Source organism: Budorcas taxicolor, chromosome 23 (genome assembly GCF_023091745.1).
Source record: "Budorcas taxicolor isolate Tak-1 chromosome 23, Takin1.1, whole genome shotgun sequence".
In the NCBI taxonomy this organism is placed as follows: domain Eukaryota; kingdom Metazoa; phylum Chordata; class Mammalia; order Artiodactyla; family Bovidae; genus Budorcas; species Budorcas taxicolor.
In genome coordinates this window covers 5,351,937-5,379,557 of record NC_068932.1, presented here as the reverse complement: position 1 = coordinate 5,379,557, position 27,621 = coordinate 5,351,937, and the positions used below count along the sequence as shown (strand labels likewise).

The 27,621-nt window shown below is 38.0% G+C and overlaps 1 protein-coding gene across 1 annotated transcript in view; it reads right to left on the bottom strand.

Moving 5' to 3' along the window:
* Positions 1-27,621, bottom strand: part of PCDH15 (protocadherin related 15) — an 898,514-nt gene that overhangs the window by 282,689 nt on the left and 588,204 nt on the right. The window contains exons 18-19 of the mRNA XM_052660663.1: positions 27,106-27,199; positions 19,551-19,683 (exon numbers count right to left, since the gene is read on the bottom strand). Coding sequence (XP_052516623.1) covers positions 19,551-19,683; positions 27,106-27,199 — 227 coding nt within the window. The remainder of the gene's footprint in view (positions 1-19,550; positions 19,684-27,105; positions 27,200-27,621) is intronic.

The window sequence follows — 27,621 nt, the reverse complement described above, 5'->3', positions numbered from 1 at the left end:
GCAATTTTTAGTGATACCAAAAGTTGAATACAAACTTTTTTAGGCATAATTAATTCTACTGAAATGTATGTCCCATTAATCAAAGGAAAGTATGTTAATAATCCAGAGTTTCAAGGTGGGAGGAGATAGCCTTTATTAATTTTTTTTGAATTAATAAAAAATCCTTATTTGAAGGGACAAAGTAGAATCTGCTCACTGACATTTTCTTACCTTTCTGTATTTCTATTTTACCTTGATTTCTCTACCACTACCTCCTCTGTTTCTCCTATCAGCATTAAAGTTTTCACTGCTCAAAAAATACCAAAGCACTGTAGCTAGAAATTGTTTTGTACCATAGAGTTTAATAAAGAGCTTATTAAAAAGTGAAGCAATTCATAAATAACCAGTTTCGTAGTAATTTTATTTTACTGGCCTATGCTTACTTTTTATCTACAATGAATGGTAAGAAGTATCTAGATTTGATACTTTCACATTTTCAATAAAGTTAACAATTACCCTCATATAGAAACTCAGACACATTCTCTGTGTACCAGGAGAAATCATATTAAAAAAAACAAATCACAGCAGGATTGATTATATTAGCCTTAAATTAGAAAACACTCAAACATTCATCAATAGTAGAATGTGAAAATGAATGTGGCGCAGACACATATAGAAAATAAAGTACATGAATAAACAGGCAGAAATGTAGTTGAATTTCTTCAAAAGGACAAAGGTGAATGGAATAAGGTAGATACTATAACATGCATTCTGTTTATACATTTTAAAAATAGACAAAAGTAAACTATATTACTTGGATGCTTATTTAGTTGCTAAACCTACAATAGAAAGTAAGAAACTGTCAGAGTGGTTCATTGCAGGTGGAGGAAAGTGATTAAGGCTAGGAAGAAGCACACAGGGGGCTTTCCTGATGATACATTATATGCTGGGGATATATTTACATTTACTCTATAATAATTTATAAAATTTTGCATTCATGTTTAATCGCTGTCTATATATTACAGATTTTTTTCTTAAAGTTTAAAGGACATAATTTGGTCTTAATAAAAGGCTTCAGAAACATTTGCAACCATTCTTGTGAAACCAAAAGCTGATTGCCAAGCTTCTTCCTCAGTGAAGCAGTAAAGTCAGTGCAAGTAATTGTAGTGAGCTATAACGTTTGTAGAGAAGGATACCTAAATCCAACTAAAGTGAATAGGCCATGAATTTTCATCAGTCTATAAAACATAAGTGCAATTTGTATAAAGTTGGATCTCATAATAAGTAATGCAGCATTAAAAGGCAAAGCAAGATGAATAGAACAAGGTTTTGTGAAGCAAAAAAATAGTTGGTATTTCTTCCTAGGTAAATATTAAATAATTTAGATAGGTATATATTTTAAATGGGTGAGTGAAAAACACAACTCCAAATATATGACCCAACAAGCTGGGTATGTGTCTGTTACAGTTTTCCTCCTTGTAATCTTATACCTGGAAATGTCCCTCATTATCATTTCCTGGTCTCACAGGTGATAAATACTTTGTCCTTTTCTAAATACAAGTTTCCTTACCTTGGAAGTTGGACGTGAGGTAGCTCCCCTTGGCCTCCGCCCCTGACCTTGGAGATGGGGTAACTCCTCTCAGCCACCACCATGTCCAAGGTAAGGAGCAGTGGCTGCGCCTTGCTGGAGCAGCCGTGAAGAGATACCCCATGTCAAGGCAAGAGAAACCCAAGTAAGATAGTAGGCGCTGAGAGAGGGCATCAGAGGACAGACAGACTGAAACCACAGTCACAGACAACCAGCTAATCTGATCACACAGACCACAGCTTGTCTAACTCAAAGAAACTAAGCCATGATGTGTGGGGCCATCCAAGACAGATGGGTCATGGTGGAGAGGTCTGACAGAATGTGGTCCACTGGAGAAGGGAATGACAAACCACTTCAGTATTCTTGACTTGAGAACCCCATGAACAGTATGAAAAGGCCAAAAGATAGGACACGGAAAGATGAACTTCCCAGGTCGGCAGGTGCCTAATATGCTACTGGAAATCAGTGGAAAAATAATTCCAGAAAGAATGAAGGGATGGAGCCAAAGCAAAAACAATATGCAGTTGTGGATGCGACGGGTGATAGAGGCAAGGTCTGATGCTGTAAAGAGCAATATTTCATAGGAACCTGGAATGTCAGGTCCTTGAATCAAGGCAAATTGGAAGTGGTCAAACAGAAGAGGGCAAGAGTGAATGACAACATTCTAGAAATCAGCGAACTAAAATGGACTGGAATGGGTGAATTTAATTCAGATGACCATAACATCTACTACTGTGGGCAGGAATTCCTTAGAAGAAGTGGAGTAGCCATCACGGTCACCAAAAGAGTTCAAAATGCAGTACTTGGATGCAATTCAAAAACAACAGAATGATCTCTGTTCCCAAGGCAAACCATTCAACATCATGGTAATCCAAGTCTATGCCCTGACCAGTAATGCTAAAGAAGCTGAAGTTGAACAATTCTATGAAGACCTACAAGACATTCTAGAACTAACACACAAAAAAGATGTTCTTTATAGGGTACTGGAATGCAAAAATGTTCTTTATAGTGTACTGGAATGCAAAAGTAGGAAGTCAAGAAACACCTGGAGTGACAGGCAAATTTGGCCTCGGAGTACAGAATGAAGCAATTTGAAGGCTAACAGAGTTTTGCCAAGAGAATGAATTGGTCATAGCAAACACCCTCTTCCAACAACACAAGAGAAGACACTACACATGGACATCACCAGATGGTCAACACCGAAAACAGACTGGTTATATTCTTTGCAGTCAAAGATGGAGAAGCTGTATACAGTCAGCAAAAACAAGACTGGGAGCTGACTGTGGCTCAGATCATGAACACCTTATTGCCAAATTCAGACTGAAATTGAAGAAAGTGGAGAAAACCACTAGACCATTCAGATATGACCTAAATCAAATCTCTTATGATTATACTGTGGAAGTGAGAAATAGATTTAAGGAGCTAGATCTGACAGAGTGCCTCATGAACTATAGACAGAGGTTCGTGACATTGTACAGGAGACAGGGATCAAGATCATCCCCATGGAAAAGAAATGCAAAAAAGCGAAATTGCTGCCTGAGGAGGCCTTACAAATAGCTGTGAAAATAAGAATAGCAAAAAGCAAAGGAGAAAAGGAATGATATATCCATTTGAATGCAGAGTTTCAAAGAATATCAAGGAGAGATAAGAAAGCCTCCCTCGGTGATCAGTGCAAAGAAATAGAGGAAATCAATAGAACGGGAAAGACTAGAGATCTCTTCAAGTAAATTAGAGATACCAAGGGAATATTTCATGCAAAGATGGGCTCGATAAAGGACAGAAATGGTATGGACATAACAGAAGCAGAAGATATTAAGAAGAGGTGGCAAAAATACACAGAACTATACAATAAAGATCTTCATGACCCAGATAATCATGATGGCGTGATCACTCACCTAGAGACAGAAATCCTGGAATGTGAAGTCAAGGGGGGCCTTTGGAAGCATCACTACGAACAAAGCTAGTGGAGGTGATGGAATTCCAGCTGAGCTATTTCAAATCCTGAAAGATGATGCTGTGAAAGTGCTGCACTCAATTTGTCAGCAAATTTGGAAAACTCAGCAGTGGCCACAGGACTGGAAAAGGTCAGTTTTCATTCCAATCACAAAGAAAGGCAATGCCAAAGAATGCTCAAACTACCACACAATTGCACTCGTCTGACATGCTAGTATGCTCAATTTCTCCAAGCCAGGCTTCAGCAATACATGAACCATGAAATTCCAGATGTTCAAGCTGGATTTAGAAAAGGCAGAGGAACCAGAGAGCAAATTGCCAACATCCACTGGATCATTGAAAAAACAAGAGAGTTCCAGAAAAAAAATCTATTTCTGCTTTTTGACTATGCCAAACCCTTTGACTGTGTGGATCACAATAAACTGTGGAAAATTCTGAAAGAGATGGAAATACCAGACCACCTGATCTGCCTCTTGAGAAACCTGTATGCAGGTCAGGAAGTAACAGTTAGAACTGGACATGGAACAACAGACTGGTTCCAAATAGGAAAAAGAGTATGTCAAGGCTGTGTATTGTCACCCTGCTTATTTGACTTACATACAGAGTACATCATGAGAAACGCTGGGCTAGAGGAAGCACAAGCTGGAATCAGGTTTACCAGGAGAAATATCAATAACCTCAGATATGCAGACACCACCCTTATGGCAGGAAGTGAAGAAGAACTAAAAAGCCTCTCGATGAAAGTGAAAGAGGAGAGTGAAAAAGTTGGCTTAAAGCTCAACATTCAGAAAACTAAGATCATGGTATCCAGTTCCATCACTTCATGGCAAATAGATGGGGAAATAGTGGAAACAATGTCTGACTTTTTTTTTTTTTAGCTCCAAAATCACTGCAATGGTGATTGTAGCCATGAAATTAAAAGACACTTACTCCTTGGAAGAAAAGTTATGACCAACATAGACAGCTTATTAAAAAGCAGAGACATTACTTTGTCAACAAATGTCAAGCTATTCAAGGCTATGGTTTTTCCAGTAGTCATGTATGAATGTGCGAGTTGGACACTAAAGAAACCTGAGTGCAGAAGAATTGATGCTTTTGAACTGTGGTGTTGGAGAAGACACTTCAGAGTCCCTTGGACTGCAAGGAGATCCAATCAGTCCAACCTAAAGGAGGTCAGTCCTGAGTGTTCATTGGAAAGACTGATGTTGAAGCTGAAACTCCAATACTTTGGCCACCTGATGCAAAGAGCTGACTCATTGGAAAATACCCTGATGCTGGGAAAGATTGAGGGCAGCAGGAGAAGGGGACGATAGAGGATGAGATGGTTGGATGGCATCACTGACTTAATGGACGTTTGGGTAGGCTCCAGGAGTTGGTGATGGACAGGGAGGCCTGGAGTGCTGTGGTTCATGGGATTGCAAATTGTTGGATGTGACTGAATGACTGAACTGACTGAATAAATATGTTTCAATTGTTCTTTGCATTAATATTGCTTTTTAAATCAGCCCTATACAAATTATTTTACTTATTGAAATTCTAAAAGTAGACATATTTCCAGGATCAATGCTTTCTCTCTATTTATCAGTACAACTTATTTAGTTGCAACCATGTGTGTGAGGTTAACCAAATAGGTATTTTAGATTGTGACCTATATCATACTTCTCTTTCTATAATATTCATGAATCCTCAGTGGAAAAATGTAATTTCAGCTCATATTATTCCATTAGGTCTAGTTTAATGTAGCACCTTCTAAGAGCCAAATATTGAGCTGGGTAGTGCGATTTCTAAGATCAATATAACACAGTCTCTGCTTTTAAGAAATTTGAATAAGGGGAAAAATTCAATATACTTTAGTAAGCACCACCAAAAAGTTCTGCACCAAATAAGATGGACCATGAAATATGAGACATTTAGGACATAGAAAATTTAGAAAAAGCTTTTTCTGGAGGAGATTATTGTTGGCTAGAATTTTCAAGGATGAACTATCTAAATCAAGAATGAAGAAAGAAAAAGCCAGGGCAAGGGGCATGAGCAGAGGCAAACAGACATGGGAGATTTCTGAGAACATACATCAGTCATCACATGGAGGACAGTATTCTTGGAGGTCAAGCTCTGTGAGCAGTAATGGGAAGTGTGCCTTCTTTGCTGCATCGATGGACAGTCACTATTGAACTATGCTTGTTACACTGAACTGAATCCTTGTTAAGAGACATCTCAGCACTTACATTGAGGATAACTATGAGGGTTTTTAAGATTACTGTTAGGATAACATACTAAGAGGTTGTAGCAATAGTTCAGATGACAAATAATGAGAGCCTGACTGTGATTGTTTTGGAGAGAGGGGAAATTTTGAGAACTGCTTGAAGCATGCAAAATTATCAAGATTGGGGATTGACTGGATATGGACAGAGAGGAAGAAAGAGAAGTCTGAGATGTCTCTCCAATTTGGCCTGGGAATAATGAACTGAAACACAGAATTCAGGAGAAGAAAACCTAACTGAGGAAGGTAAAAATAAGGTTTCAATCTTAAACATGTTGAATTTGACGTACCCACAGGTCACTCTGTGGGTTTGTTTTACAGGCAAATGCCTATTTGAGGTGGTAGGCTGAAGGAGTAGAAGAGGTTAAAGATATAACTGTGGAAGGTATCAGCATCTAAGTGTAATTAAAATTGTGTGCTTTAATGTCAGCGAGATTTCCCTTCAAAAAAAATGTGTAGGATTAAAACAAATGAGTAGACACCTCCAATACCAAAAGTTTCTTTCGGAGGTGATGGTTATGTTTATTACCTTGATTGTGGTGATGGTAACACAAAAGTACATGCAGATTTCCCAACTCAAACTCACCAAACTGTATACATTAATTATCTGTCCCTTTTTGTATACCTATTATACCTCAATAGAGATATGGGGGGGATGACTAATACAATATTTATTTTGAAAAGGTTTATGAAGAAACAGATAAAGAAAGGCAAAAAGAACCAGATATGCTTAACCATGAAAACTGGAAGCAAACAGGTAGCAGAAATCTCATGAAGGAGATTGTGAGATCCATCTCAAATGCAACAGTGAAGTTATTCAGATAAAAATGACATTTAGCTATAAGGAGGTCATTAGTTACTGTGGGGTTGAGGATGGATATCATTCATTATGCATCTGGTATTATACAACTGTGAATATTTATATGCACACACATGTATGCATGCATGAACGTATCTATTATAATAACTGACAATAAGACTAAAAACTGGTGAAACGATAGATTCCAAGTAAATATTATAAAAATATATGCATAACATTTTCTAATCTATTTATGAACTGCTAATTGAATACCTGAAAAATCACCAAGCTTCAGAAATATCCACAAGCAGTAGGTAAATCTTTACCTCAAATATTTTAGGTAGCAGCATTAAAATGGACATCATCAAGTGTTCAAATTGTGTGGGCTTCTTTTCTTTACTTGACTGAGTATAGTGTTTGCATTATATAGTTTGACTTGACAAGAGAACCCATAAAAATCCCCACTTGTGGCCCACTTAGAAAAGAAGTATTATAGTTTTAGGCACTGCTGAACATCATGCTGAGCTACAAAAAATAAATAAAACACCACAAAGCTCCCCACCTTCATTTCACTTTTAGATTACCACATAGAGATACAACAAATACATTAATCAAAGGCAGACCACTGAGATTCAGATATATTTTGTTAAATATTAAATTGCATAGTTGAAGGAAAGATCAATTTCTTTTTAAAAATTACACTATTGCCACCCTTCTAAACACTGCAGTTTACAATGATTTTAAAACTGCTTTAAGGGTTTAAAACTGAATCATCTCACTTCATCCCAGCTGAGATTTAGAATGCAAATCTCACAATAGTAATACATTTACGTTTCAGGTTAAATAAATTCAGCCTCTTTTATTTTAGAACTGGAAGAACATTTTGTTGACTCAGACCTCTATTTCTGTTACATCTGCTAAAAGATGTCAGTTCAGCATAAGAATTTCTACAAGGCATTAATTGGAAATTCTCTGGGAAGAGGCACACTCTATTGTATACAATGCTGAGAAGTTTTTAACCTTAACAGGCAATGTTGTTTCCAAGTAAGCCTTTTTTGCTGCCTCTGTGCAAGCATGCATGCCCAGGGCTACTGTGAAAATGGACATGAAGAACTGAAAAATAATTCTAGCCCCTAAGAACTCAGTGAGATGCTATCATGGAGGCCAGACATCTTTAATATGAGCTCCAAAATTTCTTTCAGGTGCCATCCCCTCAGTCTCCAATGACCCAAAATATGCACACAGAGTGATGTGTTGAAGTACCGACAGCAGTCAAGTATTTCTAAGTGAAAATACCCTCTGATTTCCCCTTGATAAGCTAAAGTTTGTTAGAAGGTATAAGTATCATGATCCCCTACTTCCTAAGGCTCAGGGTTCATAACGGGACCAAGCTCATCTGCCTCATTCTTACATGTTAGATACTTCCATTTTAAGAAAAAAATAGGATTTGGTCAATACCCCCCAAGCAGTTTACCAAACTTGTATAAAATGACATAATCCCAACCACAGATCCAGCTTTACTCTCAAGTATTTACCCTATTTGGGCTTCCCTGGTGGCTCAGAGGGTAAAGAATCCACCTGCAATGTGGGAGACCCGTGTTTGATCCCTGTGTTGGGAAGATCCCCTGGAGCAGGGCATGGCAACCCACTCCAGTACTCTTGCCTGGAGAATCCCCATGGACAGAGGCGACTGGTGGGCTACAGTCCATAGGGTCACGAAGAGTCGGACATGACTGAGAGACTAAGAACAGACACATTTACAGTATTTAACAATAAGTAAATACATGCATACATACATGTGTGTTCAGTCGCTAAGCTGTTTGCCTCTTTGAAACCCTATGGACTGAGGCCTGTTAGGCTCCTCTGGCCATGGGATTTCCCAGGCAAGAACATTGGAGTGGATTGCCATATCTTTCTCCAAAATACATACAAACATATTTTTAATATTTCTTCTCTGTTTCATAATCTCTCTCTCTCTCTTATCTTCTGCTGGCTATCTGTCCAGCCAAGGATTTGGGATCAACTGAGAATTCTTAAGGAGCTGGTGTGAGGCCTCTTCCCCACTCTGAAGACGACTTGCTGGCATGCTTGTGGTCCAGATTCAGATCGTACCTACAGATTTAGATTCTATCTCCACTGAATTATTGCAAAGGGTACTACGCAAAACATTGCACTGACAAGTAAAGTCTTTTTATCAGTGGCTGTTTAATTAGGATTCCCTGATTTTCCTCACCTGGAAAATGTTGATGTGCTAACCGATTTTCTAAAATTCCTCAAAGTAAATCTTCTGTTATTGACAGATGATTGACTTATTCTCAAATTGCCTCCTCAGCTCAATTCTGTCTTATATCACATCTACATGGTATATTCATTTCCTTTTCAGAATCTTACTAATTTGTTAAATTACTGCAGATGATACATGAATGCAGATGATTCACATGAATCCTGACAGAATCCCCTAAGTGCTTTGTGGTGTTTTTCATTTCTTTGAATATATAATCCGTATGGCACGTTTGACATTTCACATAGAGACACATAGTCTAATCTTACCGTGCAGCTTAGTTAGTAAAGAATCTGCCTGCAATGTAGGAGACCCAGGTTTGACCCCTGGGTTGAGAAGATTCTCCTTGAGAAGGGAATGGCTACCCACTCCAGTACTCTTGTCTGGAGAATTCCATGGACAGAGGAGCCTGGTAGGCTACAGTCCATGTGGCCACAAAGATTCAAACATAATTGAGTGACTAACACTTTTACTTTAGTCTATATACATTTTGACACATCTTTACTGCTACCATATGCATTTGAGAATATGGAAAAAATTCTCAAATTTAAGCATGGTGAACTCCATCTGTGTATAGTAAGTTCTACATTAAAAAAAATAATAATCTTAGCCAGACGCCAGACTATTACTAGTCATATAAAATAGTGAAATAATGCATTTGAAGCAACATGGAAGGACCTAGAGTTCATCACACTAAGTGAAGTAAGGCAGACACAGAAAGACAAATATGGTATCACTTATATGTGGGAAAAAAAAAAAAAGCACAAATGATACAAATGCACTTATTTACCAAAAAGAAATAAAAATATGGTTTCCAAAGAGGAAAGGTAAGAGGATAAATTAGGAGTATGGGATTAACATGCACATATTACTATATATAAATTAGATAACCAATAAGGAACCCTGACCTCTGACCACCTCGTAGAGACAGACAACTGATCTAAGCTGTACCAGTTTTTGAAACTTGAATGGACTGACATCGGTTGAAGCTGCTACCTTAGTGGAAGTATCCAGAATCTCCAGTTGCTGAGGCCTCCATAGACTGTGACCCATGGAGACCATTGTTAACATTAGGTCACAGAGGTGGGGATGGGAGAGAGGTCCACTGCTGCTTCAAGGCCAGAATCTGGCCAGTGGATGGCCATGGCTAGGGCTCTGGAGTTCTGCAGGACACAGCCCTCAGTCCGGTCTCATACTCCCAGGTCACCTGGCAGCCCCGTGGCCAGAGGACCCCAGGGAGAAAGCTATGACTTGCCTTTCACCACTCTCTCTGCCCCAGGAACACTGCCAGGCTGACAGAGCTGAGCAGGACCTTTAATTTGCACTAAAGATTCCATGCTAAGCATCACATGCTGATAGTCATGGACTAATGGCTGAGAACACATTCTGCACATTACAAACATAATCTGGAAAAAATGTGTATATATGTGTAACTGAATCACTTGGCTACACAATTGAAACTAGCACAGCATTGTAAATCAACTATGCTTCAATTTTTAAGTTTATTTTTAATACTCTGATGAAACTTTTGCTCTGTGTAAACCATAAATATTGCTTCAGAAGTATTACCAATTGTTTGACATTATAATACTACCTTAATAAATTAAAAGTTCTTTCATTGAATTATTCATACATACTAAAACATTAGGGCTTCTCTGATGGCACAGATGGTAAAGAATCTGTCTGCACTGCAGGGTTAGAACCTTGGATCAGGAAGATGCCCTGGAGAAGGGAATGACTAACCAATCTAGTAAGCTTGCCTGTTGAATTCCATGGAAAGAGGAGCCTGGCTAGCTACAATTCATGGAGTCAAAAAGAATAGAATTCAACTGAGCAACTCACAAAATATTAGAACAAAAACTCAAAGTTGGTAACTCAAATTGAACATAACAAAGCACACATATTTTGGGTCTTCAGTTCAGTTCAGTTCAGTTCAGTCGCTCAGTCGTGTCCGACTCTTTGCGACACCATGAATTGCAGCATACCAGGCCTCCCTGTCCATCACCATCTCCCAGAGTTCACTCAGACTCGCATCCATTGAGTCAGTGATGCCATCCAGCCATCTCATCCTCGGTCGTCCCCTTCTCTTCCTGCCCCCAATCCCTCCCAGCATCAGAGTCTTTTCCAATGAGTCAACTCTTCGCGTGAGGTGGCCAAAGTACTGGAGCTTCAGCTTTAGCATCATTCCTTCCAAAGAAATCCCAGGGCTGATCTCCTTCAGAATGGACTGGTTGTATCTCCTTTAGAATGGACTCCTTGGATCTCCTTGCAGTCCAAGGGATTCTCAAGAGTCTTCTCCAACACCACAGTTCAAAAGCATCCATTCTTCAGCACTCAGCCTTCTTCACAGTCCAACTCTCACATCCATACATGACTATTGGTAAAACCATAGCCTTGACTAGACGGACCTTAGTCGGCAAAGTAATGTCTCTGCTTTTGAATATGCTATCTAGGTTGGTCATAACTTTTCTTCCAAGGAGTAAGCGTATTTTAATTTCATGGCTGCAATCACCATCTGCAGTGATTTTGGAGCCCAGAAAAATAAAGTCTGACACTGTTTCCACTGTTTGCCCATCTATTTCCCATGAAGTGATGGGACCGGATCCCATGATCTTCGTTTTCTGAATGTTGAGCTTTAAGCCAACTTTTTCACTCTCCTCTTTCACTTTCATCAAGAGGCTTTTTAGTTCCTCTTCACTTTCTGCCATAAGGGTGGTGTCATCTGCATATCTGAGGTTATTGATATTTCTCCTGGCAATCTTGATTCCAGCTTGTGTTTCTTCCAGTCCAGCGTTTTTCACAATGTACTCTGCATATAAGTTAAATGAGCAGGGTGGCTTTATACAGCCTTGACGTAAGTGTGTCTTAATAATTTTGAATAGCAGTTAAAATTAAAATTTATACCGGAGGGATTAGATCTGAAAGAGTGCCTGAAGAACTATGGATGTAGGTTCATGATATTGTATAGGAAGCGGTGGGAGATCTCCAAGAAAAAGAAATGAAAAAAAGGCAAAATGGTTGTCTGAAAAAGTCTTACAAGTAGCTGAGAAAAGGAGAGAAGCAAAAGGCAAAGGAGAAAAGAAAAGATATACCCATCTGAATGCAAAACTCCAAAGAATAGCAAGAAGAGATAAGAAAGGTTTCCTAAATGAACAATGCAAAGTAATTTTCCCATTCTATGAAAAACTAGAGATAAGAAAGACTAGAGATCTCTTCAAGAAAATTAGATACCAAGGGAATACTTCATGCAAAGATGGGCACAATAAAGGACAGAAACAGTATGGACCTAACCAGAAATGGAAGGTATCAAGAAGAGGTGGCAAGAATACACAGAACTACAAAGAGAAGATGTTAATGACCCAGATAACCACATGGGGGCTACTCTTGCAACTCACTTGGTAAATATTCTGCCTGCAACAGAGGACACCAGGTTCTATTCCTGGGTCAGGACTATCCCCTGGAGAAGGAAATGGAAACCCACAACATTATTCTTGCCTGGAGAATCTCATGGACTGAGGAGCCTGGCAGGCTAACATCCATGGGGTTTCAAGAGTCAGACGTGAATTAGAGAGTAAACCAACACCATCAACCATGATGGTGGGACTCACTTAGAGCCAGACATCTGGAAGTATGAAATCAAGTGGGCCTTTGGAAGCATCACTACCAACAAAGCTAATGGAGGTGATGGAATTTCAGCTGAGTTATTTCAAATCCAAAAAGATGATGCTGTGAAAGTGCTGCATGCAATATGCCAGGAAATTTGGAAAACTCGGCAGTGACCACAAGACTGGAAAAGGTCAGTTTTCATTCCAATCCCAAAACAGGGCAATGCCAAAGAATGTTCAAACTATAGAAGAACTGAACCCAATTCACATGTTAGCAAAATAATACTCAAAATTTTCCCAGCCAGGCTTCAACATATAAGAACTGAGAAATTCTAGATGTTCAAGCTGGATTTAGAAAAGGCAGAGGAATCAGAGATCAAATTTCCAGCATCTGTTGGATCATAGAAAAAGCAAGAGGATTCCAGAAGAACATCTACTTCTGCTTCCTTGACTAGGCTAAAATGTTTTATTCTATGAATCACAACAAACTGTGGAAAATTCTTAAAGAGATAGGAATACCAGACCCCTTTACCTGCGTCCTGTGAAACCTGTATGCAAGTCAAGAAGCAACAGTTAGAACCCGACATGTAACAATAGACAGGTGCAAAATTGTGAAAGGAGTATTACAAGGCTGTATATTGTTACCCTGCTTATTTAAATTATATGCAGAGTACATCATGCAGAATGCTGGGCTGGTTGAAGCATAAGCTGGAAACAAGATTGCCAGAAGAAACATCAATAACCTCAGATATGCAGATAACACCACTTTTATGACAGAAAGTGAAGAGGAACTAAAGAGCCTCTTAAGGAAAGTTAAAAAGGAGAGTGAAAAAGCTGGCTTAAAACTCAACACTTAAAAAACAAAGATCATGGCAATCGGTCCCATCACTTCGTGTCAAATAGATGGGGAAACAATGCAAACAGTGACAGAGTTTATTTTCTTGGGCTCCAAAATCACAGCAGATGGTGACTGCAGCCATGGAATTCAAAGACACTTACTCCTTGAAAGAAACACTATGACAAACCCAGACAGCATATTAAAAAGCAGAGACTACCTTGCCAACAAAGGTCCATCTAGTCAAAGTTATGGTTTTTCTAATAGTCATGTATAGATGTGAGAGTTAAGCCATAAAGAAGTCTGAACACCAAAGAATTGATGCTTTTGAGCTCTGATGTTGGAGAAGACTCTTGAGAGACCCTTGGACTACAAGGAGATCAAACCAGTCAATTCTAAAGGAAATCATCCTAAATATTCATTAGAAGGACTGATGATAAAGCTGAGGCTCCAGTACTTTGATCACCTGATGCAAAGAGCTGACTCATTAGAAATGACCCTGATGCTGTGAAGATTGAAGGCCGGAGGAGGAGGGGATGACAGAGGATGAGATGTTTGCATGGCATCACTGAATCAATGGACATGAATTTGAGCAAGTTTCAGGAGTTGGTGAAGAACAGGGGAGCCTGGCATGCTACAGTCGATGGGGATGCAAAGAGTCAAACATGACAGAGCGACTGAACAACAACAAAAATAACAACTTAAGCCATTGAATGAAATTACTGTATTATATAATTATCATTAGGTAACAACAGGAGACCATTCAGTTCAGTTAAGTTCAGTCGCTCAGTCGTGTCAGACTCTTTGCAACCCCATGAATCGCAGCACGCCAGGCCTCCCTGTCCATCACCAACTCCCGGGGTTCACTCAGACTCACTTCCATCAAGTAGTGATGCCATCCAGCCATCTCATCCTCTGCTGTCCCCTTCTCCTACTGCCCCCAATCCCTCTCAGCATCAGAGTCTTTCCCAATGAGTCAACTCTTCACATGAGCTGGCCAGAGTACTGGAGTTTCAGCTTTAGCATCATTCCTTCCAAAGAAATCCCAGGACTGATCTCCTTCAGAATGGACTGGTTGGATCTCCTTGCAGTCCAAGGGACTCTCAACAGTCTTCTCCAACACCACAGTTCAAAAGCATCAATTCTTCAGCACTCAGCCTTCTTCACAGTCCAACTCTCACATCCATACATGACTACTGGAAAAACCATAGCCTTGACTAGACGGACCTTAGTCGGCAAAGTAATGTCTCTGCTTTTGAATATGCTATCTAGGTTGGTCAAAAATTTTCCTCCAAGGAGTAAGCGTATTTTAATTTCATGGCTGCAATCAGCATCTGCCATGATTTTAGAGGCCCAAAAATTAAAGTCTGACACTGTTTCCACTGTTTCCCCATCTATTTGCCATGAAGTGATGGGACCGGATCCCATGATCTTCGTTTTCTGAATGTTGAGCTTTAAGCCAACTTTTTCACTCTCCTCTCACTTTCATCAAGAGGCTTCTTAGTTCCTCTTCACTTTCTGCCATAAGAGTGGTGTCATCTGTATAGCTGAGGTTATTGATATTTATCCTGGCAATCTTGATTCCAGCTTGTGTTTCTTCCAGTCCAGCGTTTTTCATGATGTACTCTGCATATAAGTTAAATAAGCAGGGTGACAATATACAGCCTTGACGTACTCCTTTTCCTATTTGGAACCAGTCTGTTGTTCCATGTCCAGTGCTAACTTTTGCTTCCTGACCTGCATACAGATTTCTCAAGAGGCAGGTCAGGTGGTCTGGTATTCCCATCTCTTTCAGAATTTTCCACAGTTTATTGTGATCCACACAGTCAAATGTTTAGGCATAGTAAATAAAGCAGAAATAGTTGTTTTTCTGGAACTCTCTTGCTTTTTCCATGATCCAGCAGATGTTGGCAATTTGATCTCTGGTTCTTCTGCCTTTTCTAAAACCAGCTTGAATATCAGGAAGTTCACGGTTCACGTATTGCTGAAGCCTGGCTTGGAGAATTTTGATCATTACTTTACTAGCGTGTGAGATGAGTGCAATTGTGCGGCAGTTTAAGCATTCTTTGACATTGCCTTTCTTTGGGATTGGAATGAAAACTGAACTTTTCCAGTCCTGTGGCCACTGCTGTGTTTTCCAAATTTGCTGGCATACTGAGTGCAACACTTTCACAGCATCATCTTTCAGGATTTGAAATAGCTCAACTGAAATTCCATCACCTCCACTAGCTTTGTTCATAGTGATGCTTTCTAAGGCCCACTTGACTTCACATTCCAGGATGTCTGGCTCTAGATGAGTGATCACACCATCGTGATTATCTGGATTGTGAAGATCTTTTTTGTACAGTTCTTCTGTGTATTTTTGCCACCTCTTCTTAATATCTTCTGCTTCTGTTAGTTCCATAACATTTCTGTCCTTTATTGAGCCTATCTTTGCATGAAATGTTCCGTTGGTATCTCTTATTTTCTTGAAGAGATCTCTAGTCTTTCCCATTCTGTTCTTTTCCATTTCTTTGCGTTGATCGTGGAAGAAAGCTTTTTTTTAATCTCTTCTTGCTATTCTTTGGAACTCTGCCTTCAGATGCTTAGATCTTTCCTTTTCTCCTTTGGTTTTCACCTCTCTTCTTTTCACAGCTATTTGTAAGGCCTCCCCAGACAGCCATTTTGCTTTTTTGCATTTCTTTTCCATGGGGATGGTCTTGATCTCTGTCTCCTGTACAATGTCACGAACCCCATTCCATAGTTCATCAGGCACTCTATCTATCAGATCTAGGCCCTTAAATCTATTTCTCACTTCCACTGTATAATCATAAGGAGACCATTACAAGACATCAAAATTCCATTTTTTGAACATTACAACTTCTCTGGAACTGTGCTGAATCAGTTGGATGCACTTTCCTTGGTTGTTTTCCTTTTCCTTTGTGCTTTCAAACTCATTCTAATCTTTATGAAAACATTGCTATTGCCTAAAAATCAGGACAATTATTGCTTTATCTAAGTCTATTGAGTGCTGAAGTCTATATTTCAATTTTTAATGCTGAAAAGTTATAGAGATCATTTCATATCAAATTTAGGATCTAAAAAATAATAAAAATTAATGCTATAATTCTTTTAAGATAAAGAATCCTTAGGAAAAGTGGCAAGAAAAATTAGAAGCAAGAAAAAAATTAAATTAAAAATCAATCAGCATGCTAATGTCTATGTATGTGTTATGAGCTGTGGGCTCATATGTGTTATTCCCTACACGCTTTACTTAATTCTCAAATGCTAATTAAATTAAAAGAAATGGAAAAATAATTTTCCTAAATTTCCAATATCTGTTTTTTTAATCTGAATACTTGCTAGATATTATCAAAAGTCTTTTCCGTTGTCTTCAAAGTGGCATCCTGGAGTGACAACTGTCTTTTAGTTTTCATTATGATTATACTATTCTATTAGTTCAAGCTTCAATGTCTGGATTATTATTATATGCCTTCCAATTCAGCTTTCTGGATTTATCATCTCCTATTACAATCTACTCAGGAGTAATCATTATAAAATAATAATCTAGTGGTGCCCCATCTCAGACCCTCTAGAGGTACCCTCAGCACCATCTGCAATATGGCATAGAGAAACATTTATGATATGCATAATTTACTTAATATAATTATGACATTATTCATTCTGTTACCTTTCTTTTGAAAGGAAACCCCTATCCCCTCCAATTTCTTTCTCACCAGTATGCATCCTTCATGAGTCAACTTCAACACGACCTTCTTTCTCTGTTTTCAGCACATGCCGCTCGTTGATTGAGTCACTTTGATTGGTGTAACCAAAGCTGTCAATGGCCCACGCATGTTCCTCAGAGTAAGTATTCACTCTGGTCAACTACCCTCTGCTAGTAACTGCAGTCTCACTGAACGGCCTTATATCAGATTTGCAGAAAACTGGCTGCTTGAAACAGGAAGTGTGGAAAATATGCCCTCATCCACAGCATCGCTGACCAAGAACTCTCAGGTTTTAATGTGTGAAATTACCAGTCTCATCACTCTCAGGATCAGTAATTCTGGGGAATGTGTTTTGTGTCATTTCCCAGAATTTTCCCTGTGGATTAAGTTCTAGTTCTCTTAATAGTAGCTGGTTAACTGTCTAGTCAAGGCTGTGGTTTTTCCGGTGGTCATGTATGGATGTGAGAGTTGGACTGTGAAGAAAGCTGAGTGCAGAAGAATTGATGCTTTTGAACTGTGGTGTTGGAGAAGACTCTTGAGCATCCCTTGGACTGCAAGAAGATCCAACCAGCCCATCCTAAAGGAGATTATTCCTGGGTGTTCATTGGAAGGACTGGTGCTAAAGCTGAAACTCCAATACTTTGTCCACCACATGCAAAGAGTTGACTCATTGGAAAAGACTCTGATGCTGGGAGGGATTGAGGGCAGGACGAGAAGAGGACGATAGAGGATGAGATGGCTGGATGGCATCACTGACTCGATGGACATGAGTTTGGGTGAACTCTGGAAGTTGGTGATGGACAGGGAGGCCCGGCTTGCTGCAGTTCATGGGGTTGCAGAGAGTCAAACACGACTGAGTGACTGAACTGAACTGAACTGCAATTCCTTTATTGGCTTCCTTCTCTTCTCTGCATCACTTCCACTTCCTCACTTTCCTACTAGTATTACTTTAAGGTCTCAGAAAGAAACTATTTATACCTGAAACTTTGTCTCTAGGTTTGTTTTTTTTTTTTTTTTTTCCTTTTCTTTTCCTTGTAGAATCCACAGTAAAACTTTTCATACCAGAAGTATCGTGTGGGATTCTGGAATTGAATGGCTCATTGGCCGCATGACATAAAGACCACCTGGCATGTTGTAACAAAAAAAATTACAAGACTCTCTCTTGTGGTGAAGTAGAAAGGTGTAGGGGATACATGCCTCTCATCAATTTCTCCAGGATTTGAGAAATATAGTGACACTAATAATGACAATGACTATTGTGTTGACGGTTCTTGCAAGTATTGTCAGTGCTCTCAGAAAAAAAAACTGATGAGCCCAAGCCTAAATAAGAAGTTCTCCATGACAGTATTTAAAGACACTCTCCTTTTTTAAAGTTAGAGAGGAGATTAGACTGGAAAATGGGGCTTTTGTTTGACTGTAATACTAGTTAAATTATAGATATTTACTGCAAAACACCAGCAAATCTCTTTGTTATAACTCCAGGGTCTGAGAGGAAAGAGGTAGGATCCTAAAACCTGAACTTGGGAAAAAAGGTGTATTCTTTCTTTGTGCAGAGACCACATAGATGCCTTATCTGAGATCAACACTCCAAAATACATGTATGTTCCTTCAAAATTTTCCTTCATCTTATGGTTTCTAGACCACTATGTTCAAGACCAGGCATGCCCCAACTGAAAAAAGCATTGTCTCTGATTTAAGAAAAACAAGATTATTCATCAAAAGTGTAACAAAAACTGGCTAATATTTCCAGTTAAAACTTAAGAGAACATGTCTAGGAATAAGTGGTGAGTACACTGGACAGGAATGGTCTGAAATATAAGGTATACTAAGTCACTAAGTCGTGTCTGACTCTTTTGCAACCCTATGGACTGTAGCCCACCAGGCATCTCTGCCCATGAGATTTTCCAGACAAGAATACTTGAGTGGGTTGCCATTTCCTTCTCCAGATTATCTTCAAGGAGGAGGGATAAAACCTGAATCTCCTGCATTGGCAGGTGGATTCTTTACCACTGAGCTACTAGGGAAACCCATAAGGTACACAAGAGATGCTAAAAATATGTTTACACAAGCAAATGACTTTACATTTAAACATTTGTGTTTTGGGTATACAATTCCAAATTTATACTTAATGGTACTACTAGTGCCTTCTGGGAAGCCTGTGATAATTACATACTTCTCTAAAAATTCTTGTAATGTCAGGAAATAAAAATATATATTAAATAAGAAAATAATACTCTCAAATAAATCAGTTTAAATTACGCAATGGTCATAAAATATAAATCAACAAGCTTAAAAACTTAAATGGTAATGCACACAATATGATTAATAAAAAAAATCTTGAAAGTTATCCAGCACAGTGATCAAAGATGAATGCACTTTATTACCATCTTGCCTTATACCCAAGTGATTTTGCTGATTGCTTTCAAATAATTCTGATGTCCCTCATTTAACACATGGCATTAGTTGAATCTCTTTTCAAATTAAAGTGTAAAAAGTTTACTAACTTATAAATAATACATTTAAGATACATACACATACTCCACTTACCCTTACTTGACCCACAAAGGCATTGGCTTCTTCTTCTACCACTGACAGATTTCTGGGCAGATAGGGATCAAAGGCTGGTGCGTTGTCATTGACATCTGTCACCACCACGTTTACTGTGGCAGTTGAGGTCTTAAAGAAAAAAAAAAAAGTGATTAAATGTGAGAGGAGTTATTTTTATTTTGATGTCAGTTAATTGGTTATCTGGGCATTTGTCTATCTGAAAAGCATTTCATTACCATTCCTATTCCTTAGCTTTCCTAAAAAAGACAAGGAAAAAAAGGAAGCTCGCAATCTTCAAACACCTCACAAATAAATAAATAAATAAAAGTCAGGTGGGGAAAACAAATGATGACATTAAAGGGTAAGCATCTTCTTGAAAATGTCAAGTATTTCCTGGAGGCTTACTTTCAGAAAGTGCTTTTACCTTTATCTTGTTCACATTTTCTGAATGGTAAGCTTTTGTTTATATATACACGCACCTCTTTTTCTCTGAAATGTAACATTTCTGCAGTTTTTTACCATGTACATGTAGCACTGTTCAAAAATATAACTAGTACATTATAAGATAACATGGTATATCAAATGGGTATTTTCAGGTAAGAAAATATTACATTAGTAATTTTCTATATACACATCTAAACCAAAAGTTTGAGTATCATACACTGCTAAATAAAAAAAAATAATAATAATAAACCTTATGGTTATACAGCCTAAGGAAATGGTAAGTGGGCAACCCTACTAGTGGTACGTGCTTCCTGGTTAAAAGGTGAAATCCCTGGCCTGACACAACCTGAGAATATAATTTGGGTCAATGACTTTTGCATAATCAAGGAACATCTTCATATGTGATGCAAATTGGAAACTGTTCTTTCTAATCAAAGCCTGAGTATAGTTTATGAGCTACACCCATCTCTGTCACATGGTGGGGAAGATCACAGAAGGCTGAGACCAAAATTAGAGAAAGTAAGGATGCTAGTCTGGAAAATGAAAAACCCATTATGCTATAATGTTAAATATTTAATAACATGCAAATAAAAAGTAGGAGGAAAAAGAAGGATGAAACTATTATGGATGAATTATTTACATTTGTTTTTATATAAAAAAAATTATCCTAATCTGTTTAAGTGAGGTGGGGTGAAAGACTAGAGAGCTGAACATAAAGAAATGACTTAAAGGAAGTGAATCTGAAGAAATTTTGCAGTGGTCATGGGACTATGAATGTCAAAAAATTGGATTTCCTACTTACTAAGACCCAGATAATGACTATGGTGTGATAACTCACCTAAAACCAGATATCTTGGAATGCGATATCAAGTGGGCCTTGGGAAGCATCCCTACAAACCAAGTTAGTGGAAGTAATGAAATTCAAGCTGAGCAATGTCAAATCCTAAAAGATGATGCTGTTAAAGTGCTGCATTCAATATGCCAGCAAATTTGGAAAACTCAGCAGTGGCCACAAGCTAGAAAAAGTCAGTTTTCATTCAAATTTCAAAGAAAGACAATGCCAAAAAATGTGCAAACTACCTCACACTTGCACTCATTTCACACCCTAACAAAGAAATACCCAAAACTCTCCAAGATAGACTTCAACTGTTTGTAAACTGAGAACTTCCAGATGTTCAACCTGGATTTAGAAAAGGCAGAGGAACCAGAGATCAAATTGCCAACATCTGTTGGATCATAGGAAAAGCAAGAGAATTCCAGAACATCTACTTCTGCTTCATTGACTACGCTAAAGCCTGTGACTGTGTGTATCACAACAAACTGTGGAAAATTCTTGAAGAGATGGGAATACCAGACCACCTCCCATGAAACCTATATGCAGGTCAAGAAGCAACAGTTAGAACTGTCATGGAGCAATGGACTGGCTCAAAATTGGGAAAGGAGTATGTCAAGGTTGTATATTACTACCTTGCTTATTTAACTTATATGCATAGGACATCATGTGAAAAGCTGGACTGGATGAAGCACAAGCTGGAATCAAGATTGCTGGGAGAAATATCAACAAATTTAGATATGCAGATGACATCACTAATTGCAGAAAGTGAAGAGGAACCAAAGAGCCTCTTGATGAAGAGATGAGAGTGAAAAAACTGGCTTAAAACTCAGTATTCAAAAGCGAAGATTATGGCATTCGGTCCCATTATTTCACGCCAAAGTGATGGAGAAAAAATGGAAACAGTGACAGACCTCATTTTGAGGAGCCCCCAAAGCACTGCAGGTGGTGACTGCAACCATGAAATTAAAAGACACTTGCTCCTTGGAAGTAAAGCTGTGACAAACCTAGACAGCATATTAAAAACCAGAGACATTGTTTAGCTGACAAAGGTCTGTCTAGTCAAAGCTATGTTTTCTGGCAATCTTGTATGAATGTGAAATTTGGACTGTAAAGAAGGCTGAGTGTCAAAGGATTGGTGTTTTGAGCTCTGTTGTTGGAGAATACTCTTGAGAGTCCCTTGGACTGCAAGGAGATCCAAGCAGTCAATTCTAAAGGAAATCAAATGAATATTCATTGGAAGGACTTCTGCTGAAGCTGAATACTTTGGCCACCTGATGCAAGGAGCCAATTCATCAGAAAGCACCCTGATGCTTGAAAAAATTGATAGCAGTAAGAGAAGGGGAAAATAGAGGATGAGATGGTTGGATGGCATCACTGACTCAATGGATATGAATTTGAGCAGGCTCCGGGAGATGGTGAACAGGGAAGCCTGGTGTGCTACAATCTTTAGGTCCAGAAAGAACTGGGCATGACTGAGTGACTGAGCAACAACAAAGGAGGGAAGCTCCTGGCAAATACCCCATCCTTCCTGTTGGGATAACTGAAGTTCTGTCCTCTATGAATAAGCAATCAGCCTCGTGTCTCAGATAGTAAAGAATCTGCCTACATGCAGGACACCCAGGTTCGATTCCTGGGTCTGGAAGATCCCTTTAAATGAATGGCAACCCACTCCAGTATTCTTGCCTAGAGAATTCCATGGACAGAGAAGCCTGGTGATGGAGTCACAAAGAGTCGGATATGACTGGTGAGTAATACTGCATAAGTTCTAGACCAGGCCTTACTCAGATCAAAATCCAATAGTCAAATTTTGGTTGGATTTATCTGATCTGTCCTCATTTTAAGAGATGTATAGTAAATCTTCTTTTGAACAATATAATTTTATTCTCTCTATAAATTTTCATATATTATGTCCAGCAGTCATTAAAAATTTACCATTCATAGGAAGGAATTCTTGGGTATTAATAATAGTTTACTTGCGTACTAGCTACATTGATAGGTTTATTCTGTGAAAATTTATACAGTTATTCAGTATGCTTTTAATACATTTCTATATTTAAAACTCCAATAAAAATTTTCCTTAAAGAAATGTCAGAGACAAGGATAGGGCTTAGGGGAATGAAGAAGGGACTGGGGGGATGAGAAGCCAGCAAGCAAGGACATGGATGGAAGATTGACGGAGTATCATCTCATCCAGTGCCTGGGTAGAACAGGAGCACCAATAATAGAAATGTCTTTCAATAAGAAAAAAAATGAAATATCAAGGACAAGCAGAACAATATTGTAGAGCCAAAAGCCAGGAAGCAAACTAAACACCCACCAACCATTGTATAATATATTGTGTTTTTTGCTAAAATTAAATGACAAGTCATAGTAAGAATGTATAAACTACTATTATAAGTAGTTACATCAACAAATTTCATGAACATAAGATTGAGTATATGAGGTCAGACACAATACATACTACATGATTCCAAGTATATAGATTTCAAAGATTGGCACAAATTCTCCAATGTGATAGAAGTCAGGATAGGGATCATTTTTGTGAAGAAGATAGAATAGGGATAATATTACTGTAAGGCTGGGCTCCTGGGGTGTTAATTTCTATTTCTCTCTCTGAATTGTGACTATACAATGTTTTCACTATGTTAAAATTCATTAAGTTGCACAATTATGATCTGTTCACTCTCCATGAAATCATTTAATTTAAAGGATGCATACACACCAACTTACACTGGTGTGTAGATATATATGGATATGTATAAATTCAGATGTTATATGATTAGGTGAAATACAAATTATTTTCTCCTTTTGGCTTTTATCAATTTATTTATATATTCCCCAAATTTTCTCTGAGAGCTACATTGCTTTAAAAACAAAAAAAAAATAAAACAGTTTAGCAAATATTATAGTTTGTTTAAAAGTTGTGCTACTGTTAAAGCGAGTAAAAAAATGTGTCTTTATGGTAGCAGTAGCTCCCAATTTTCCTGAGAGTGAATGAGACATTAAAATGGACAGTCTGGACCTGAAATCCAAGAGTTGCCCCATTATAGTTTGCTGATCTTTCTAACTGCTTGCATAAAGTGCCAAACTCTCTGTATTTCCCTGTCAATCTACTGTACTGATGTCCATCTTATTCTTTAAACTTCTGATTATTAACACTATGGAGCAGTATGATTTTAGATTATAGTGGGTCTTGAAAGGCTGTGGTCTGTAACTTAGTGATATAGATGAGAAATGATCACTAGGTGAGCTAAGATATTAAATAACAAGTCTACCATTTCTGTGCTGATTTGGGCTGCAGTTTATGGACCACATAGATCTATTTACCCATATCTTAGAGACTGTATATGAAATAAAAAATAGCCATTTATCTGGCAGAAATGTAATCAACACATATAGAATAACTTCCAGCTTATGTATTTCTGGAAAGTGCTTTGAAGATTACTTGAATCATCATTAAAAATACAAATTTCTGGGCTACCCATGAGAATAACTGACTCTATTCTGCAATATTCAAATTATATCTTTGCAATTTATCTTACATACATTGCTGTTGATTCTGACTTAAGAAAATTCCATTTACCAGGGTTCTGTGCTCATTAAGTATCTTTCTTAAGAACAATCATTATTAAAGTTAAAATATTAATTGTACTATAAGTATACAAAGGACATGCATTTAAATACTTAAATAAGAAAAGTGCTCTCAAAAATAAGACTATTATATTTTATAATTATTTTATTCTTCAACCACCCAGTATATGTGCACAAGTATAAGTCAGTCTCTAAAGTTATATAAATGATGAAGCTAACTGAAGAAGCTTTTGTTCAAAATTTAAACGTTTCTTTCTCTACTAATACAAACTTCTATAAATAAAACAAATTTGTTTAAAAAATCAGAATTTTAAAACATATTCATTCTTATAGAAAGAAAAATTGGGGGAATTAAAAATGCTCAATGTCCTGGCCAAGGAAAATTAAAATTAACAAGCAAATAACTGAAAAAATAAAAAAAAAAGTTCCAGAAATAACTAAACCACTAAAGTTAGCCAGAACTTATTTTCAGTTTTTGATGTGGGCAAAGTCATAATTAGTAGAATGATATGATGACAGAGAGCTTAATCAGTTCAGTTCAGTCACTCAGTCGTGTCTGACTCTTTGCAACTCCATGAATCACAGCACACCAGGCCTCCCTGTCCATCACCAACTCCCTGAGTTCACTCAAACTCATGTCCATCGAGTTGATGATGCCATCCAGCCATCTCATCCTCTGTCGTCCCCTTCTCCTCCTGCCCTCAATCCCTTCCAGCATCAGAGTCTTTTCCAATGAGTCAACTCTTTGCATAAGGTGGCCAAAGCATTGGAGTTTCAGCTTTAGCATCAGTCCTTCCAAAGAACATCCAGGACTGATCTCCTTTAGCATGGACTGATTGGATCTCCTTGCAGTCCAAGGGACTCTCAAGAGTCTTCTCCAACACTGCAGTTCAAAAGCATCATTTCTTTTCCATCTTTATTCTTGTGTAGGAGATCTTTCCATTAAAGCCAGTGGTAGAAGGTCTTAGTGTTAATGGTATTATTTCCATTAATTGATGATTCATAAATGGTTGAGCTAAAACCTTCTTATTATGTTTACTTCACTTTAACTATACCCCTTAATCTATGCTGAATAATTCCTGCCTTTCCATAGAATTTTCCCCCTCAGTCATTTCCCAGCCAATTTACCCATCAATGTTTCATCATTAAGTCAAGTTTTCAATCATTTTCTTCTTAAGACTCTCACTGACTTCTTTACATATGTCTTACACAGACACACTGTATTAATTAAGGGGATTGAATACGTAAACAATAATCTTAGACTTTATTTTTACTCACTTGTCTAATCTCTAAGTGCTTACACTTGGGTTTACATTTACTAAAAGTATTTTGCGTATTTTACATTTCACATAGAACTGTTTTCTAATGTTTGAAAAATAGCTTATTATGGGCAGACTGCAATTACCAAATTTAAATAATTACCATTATCTATTTTTGTTATTTTTAATTAAGATGATTAAATTGCCTAGTATCAATTTGTATGTTCTGACCATGATAAACTTTCCACAGTGATTCTCTACAAATAACTGTGAGGAGAGTATTATATGCTCCCTCAGTCTATTTTTTGATCAAAGAATTTATGTCAAGTAAACTGGAAATATGCTGCTATTTGAGTTGGGTGAGTATTGCCTAGACATTTACACTGAATTTGAAATTATTTCCAGAGAACAGTGCTGAGCTGACCCATAAGTGAAAGTAAAAGTCACTTGGATGTGTCTCTTGGCAACTCCATGGGCTGTACCCTGCCAGGCTCCTCTGTCCATGGAATTCTCCAGGCCAAAATACTGGAGTAGGTAACTGTTCCCTTCTCCAGGGGATCTTCCCAACCCAGGGATCGAACCCAGGTCTCCCACACTGCAGGTAGATTCTTTACCACGTGAGCCACCAGGGAAGCCCATAAGCACTTGACTAAAGAAGCAAACCAGTTTGTAACATCAAAATGGTGGGAAAAAATACTAAAAAATCATTGCCAACAAATGCATTATCATATTACTTAAAAATCAGAATGGTGGTAGTTGTGGATAGGTGGATTGAATGCAACCAAATGATTTTAAAATACTCCTGCATAAGTAAACAATTTTTTAATTTTTAATATTGATTTTCAGATGCAAAGGAAATGAAATTTATCTTCTCTAGAATTATGGACCCTTTTAAACCACTTCAGTCATCAAGGATTAGTCAATATTCTGCTGCTTACAAATAACTTGTGGAAACAGTCAACTTGGTTTCCTAAGTGCTTCACCATATTTATACACAAATTACCTTCCACACACTTTCCCCTGCCCGCAAAAAAGTGACACCACAGAATCTGATTCCTACCTGGTAAAACTGCCAGACCTGCCAGGCTGAGCTGGCGGATGGATGCAATGAAATGCGTCTTATACTAAGTTAGACTTCATTTTCCTCATAATTTGGGTAAGAAAGCTAATCCCATGTGTCTATTATTCTCTCAAGTCAAAAGTTTCAGCTCCATAACAAGTTCAGAGTATAGTTTCATCAATTAAAAGAGCTCATTCAAGAAGAAAAACACTTTGAGTAATTTTAAGTAGCTTTTCCAAGTGAAAAAAAGATTAATTCATGAATTAATGGTTGTAACAAATCATTTCAGAGGGTAGGACTATAAGATTTTCTCAATTTCTTTAGCACTATTTTTAAAACCCTTTCCCCAAGAGAGTACTCACCCCATCTGGCCTGCCATCAGAAGCAGTGATGATCAGAATGTAGCGGTCAGTGCTTTCCCTGTCCAGGGCTTTCCCTAAGGTTAGAATCCCAGTACTAGTGACAGAGAAAACAAACAAACAGATGAGGCACAAAAAGATATTACATCACTGGGAGTCTTCCTACTATTGTGAACTACTCTTGATAGTTTCTTTTTTTCCCCCTTCCACAAACATAGCTTGAGTATTTAAGATGTTTGTTTCTAGGATTCATGCTGAAAATTGAAAAAGGCTTTTAAAGCTGTTGAGCTTCTTAGCAATAATGAAAAATTGCCAAACTAAATAAGGTATCTGGAAAAGAGACACAGATATATAGAAAGGACTTTTGGACTCTGAGGGAGAGGGTGGGATGACTTGGGAGAATGGCATTGAAACATGTATACTATCATGTGAGAAACGAAGTGCCAGTCTATGTTCGATACAGGATACAGGATGCTTGGGGCTGGTGTGTGGGGATGATCCAGAGAGATGATATGGGGT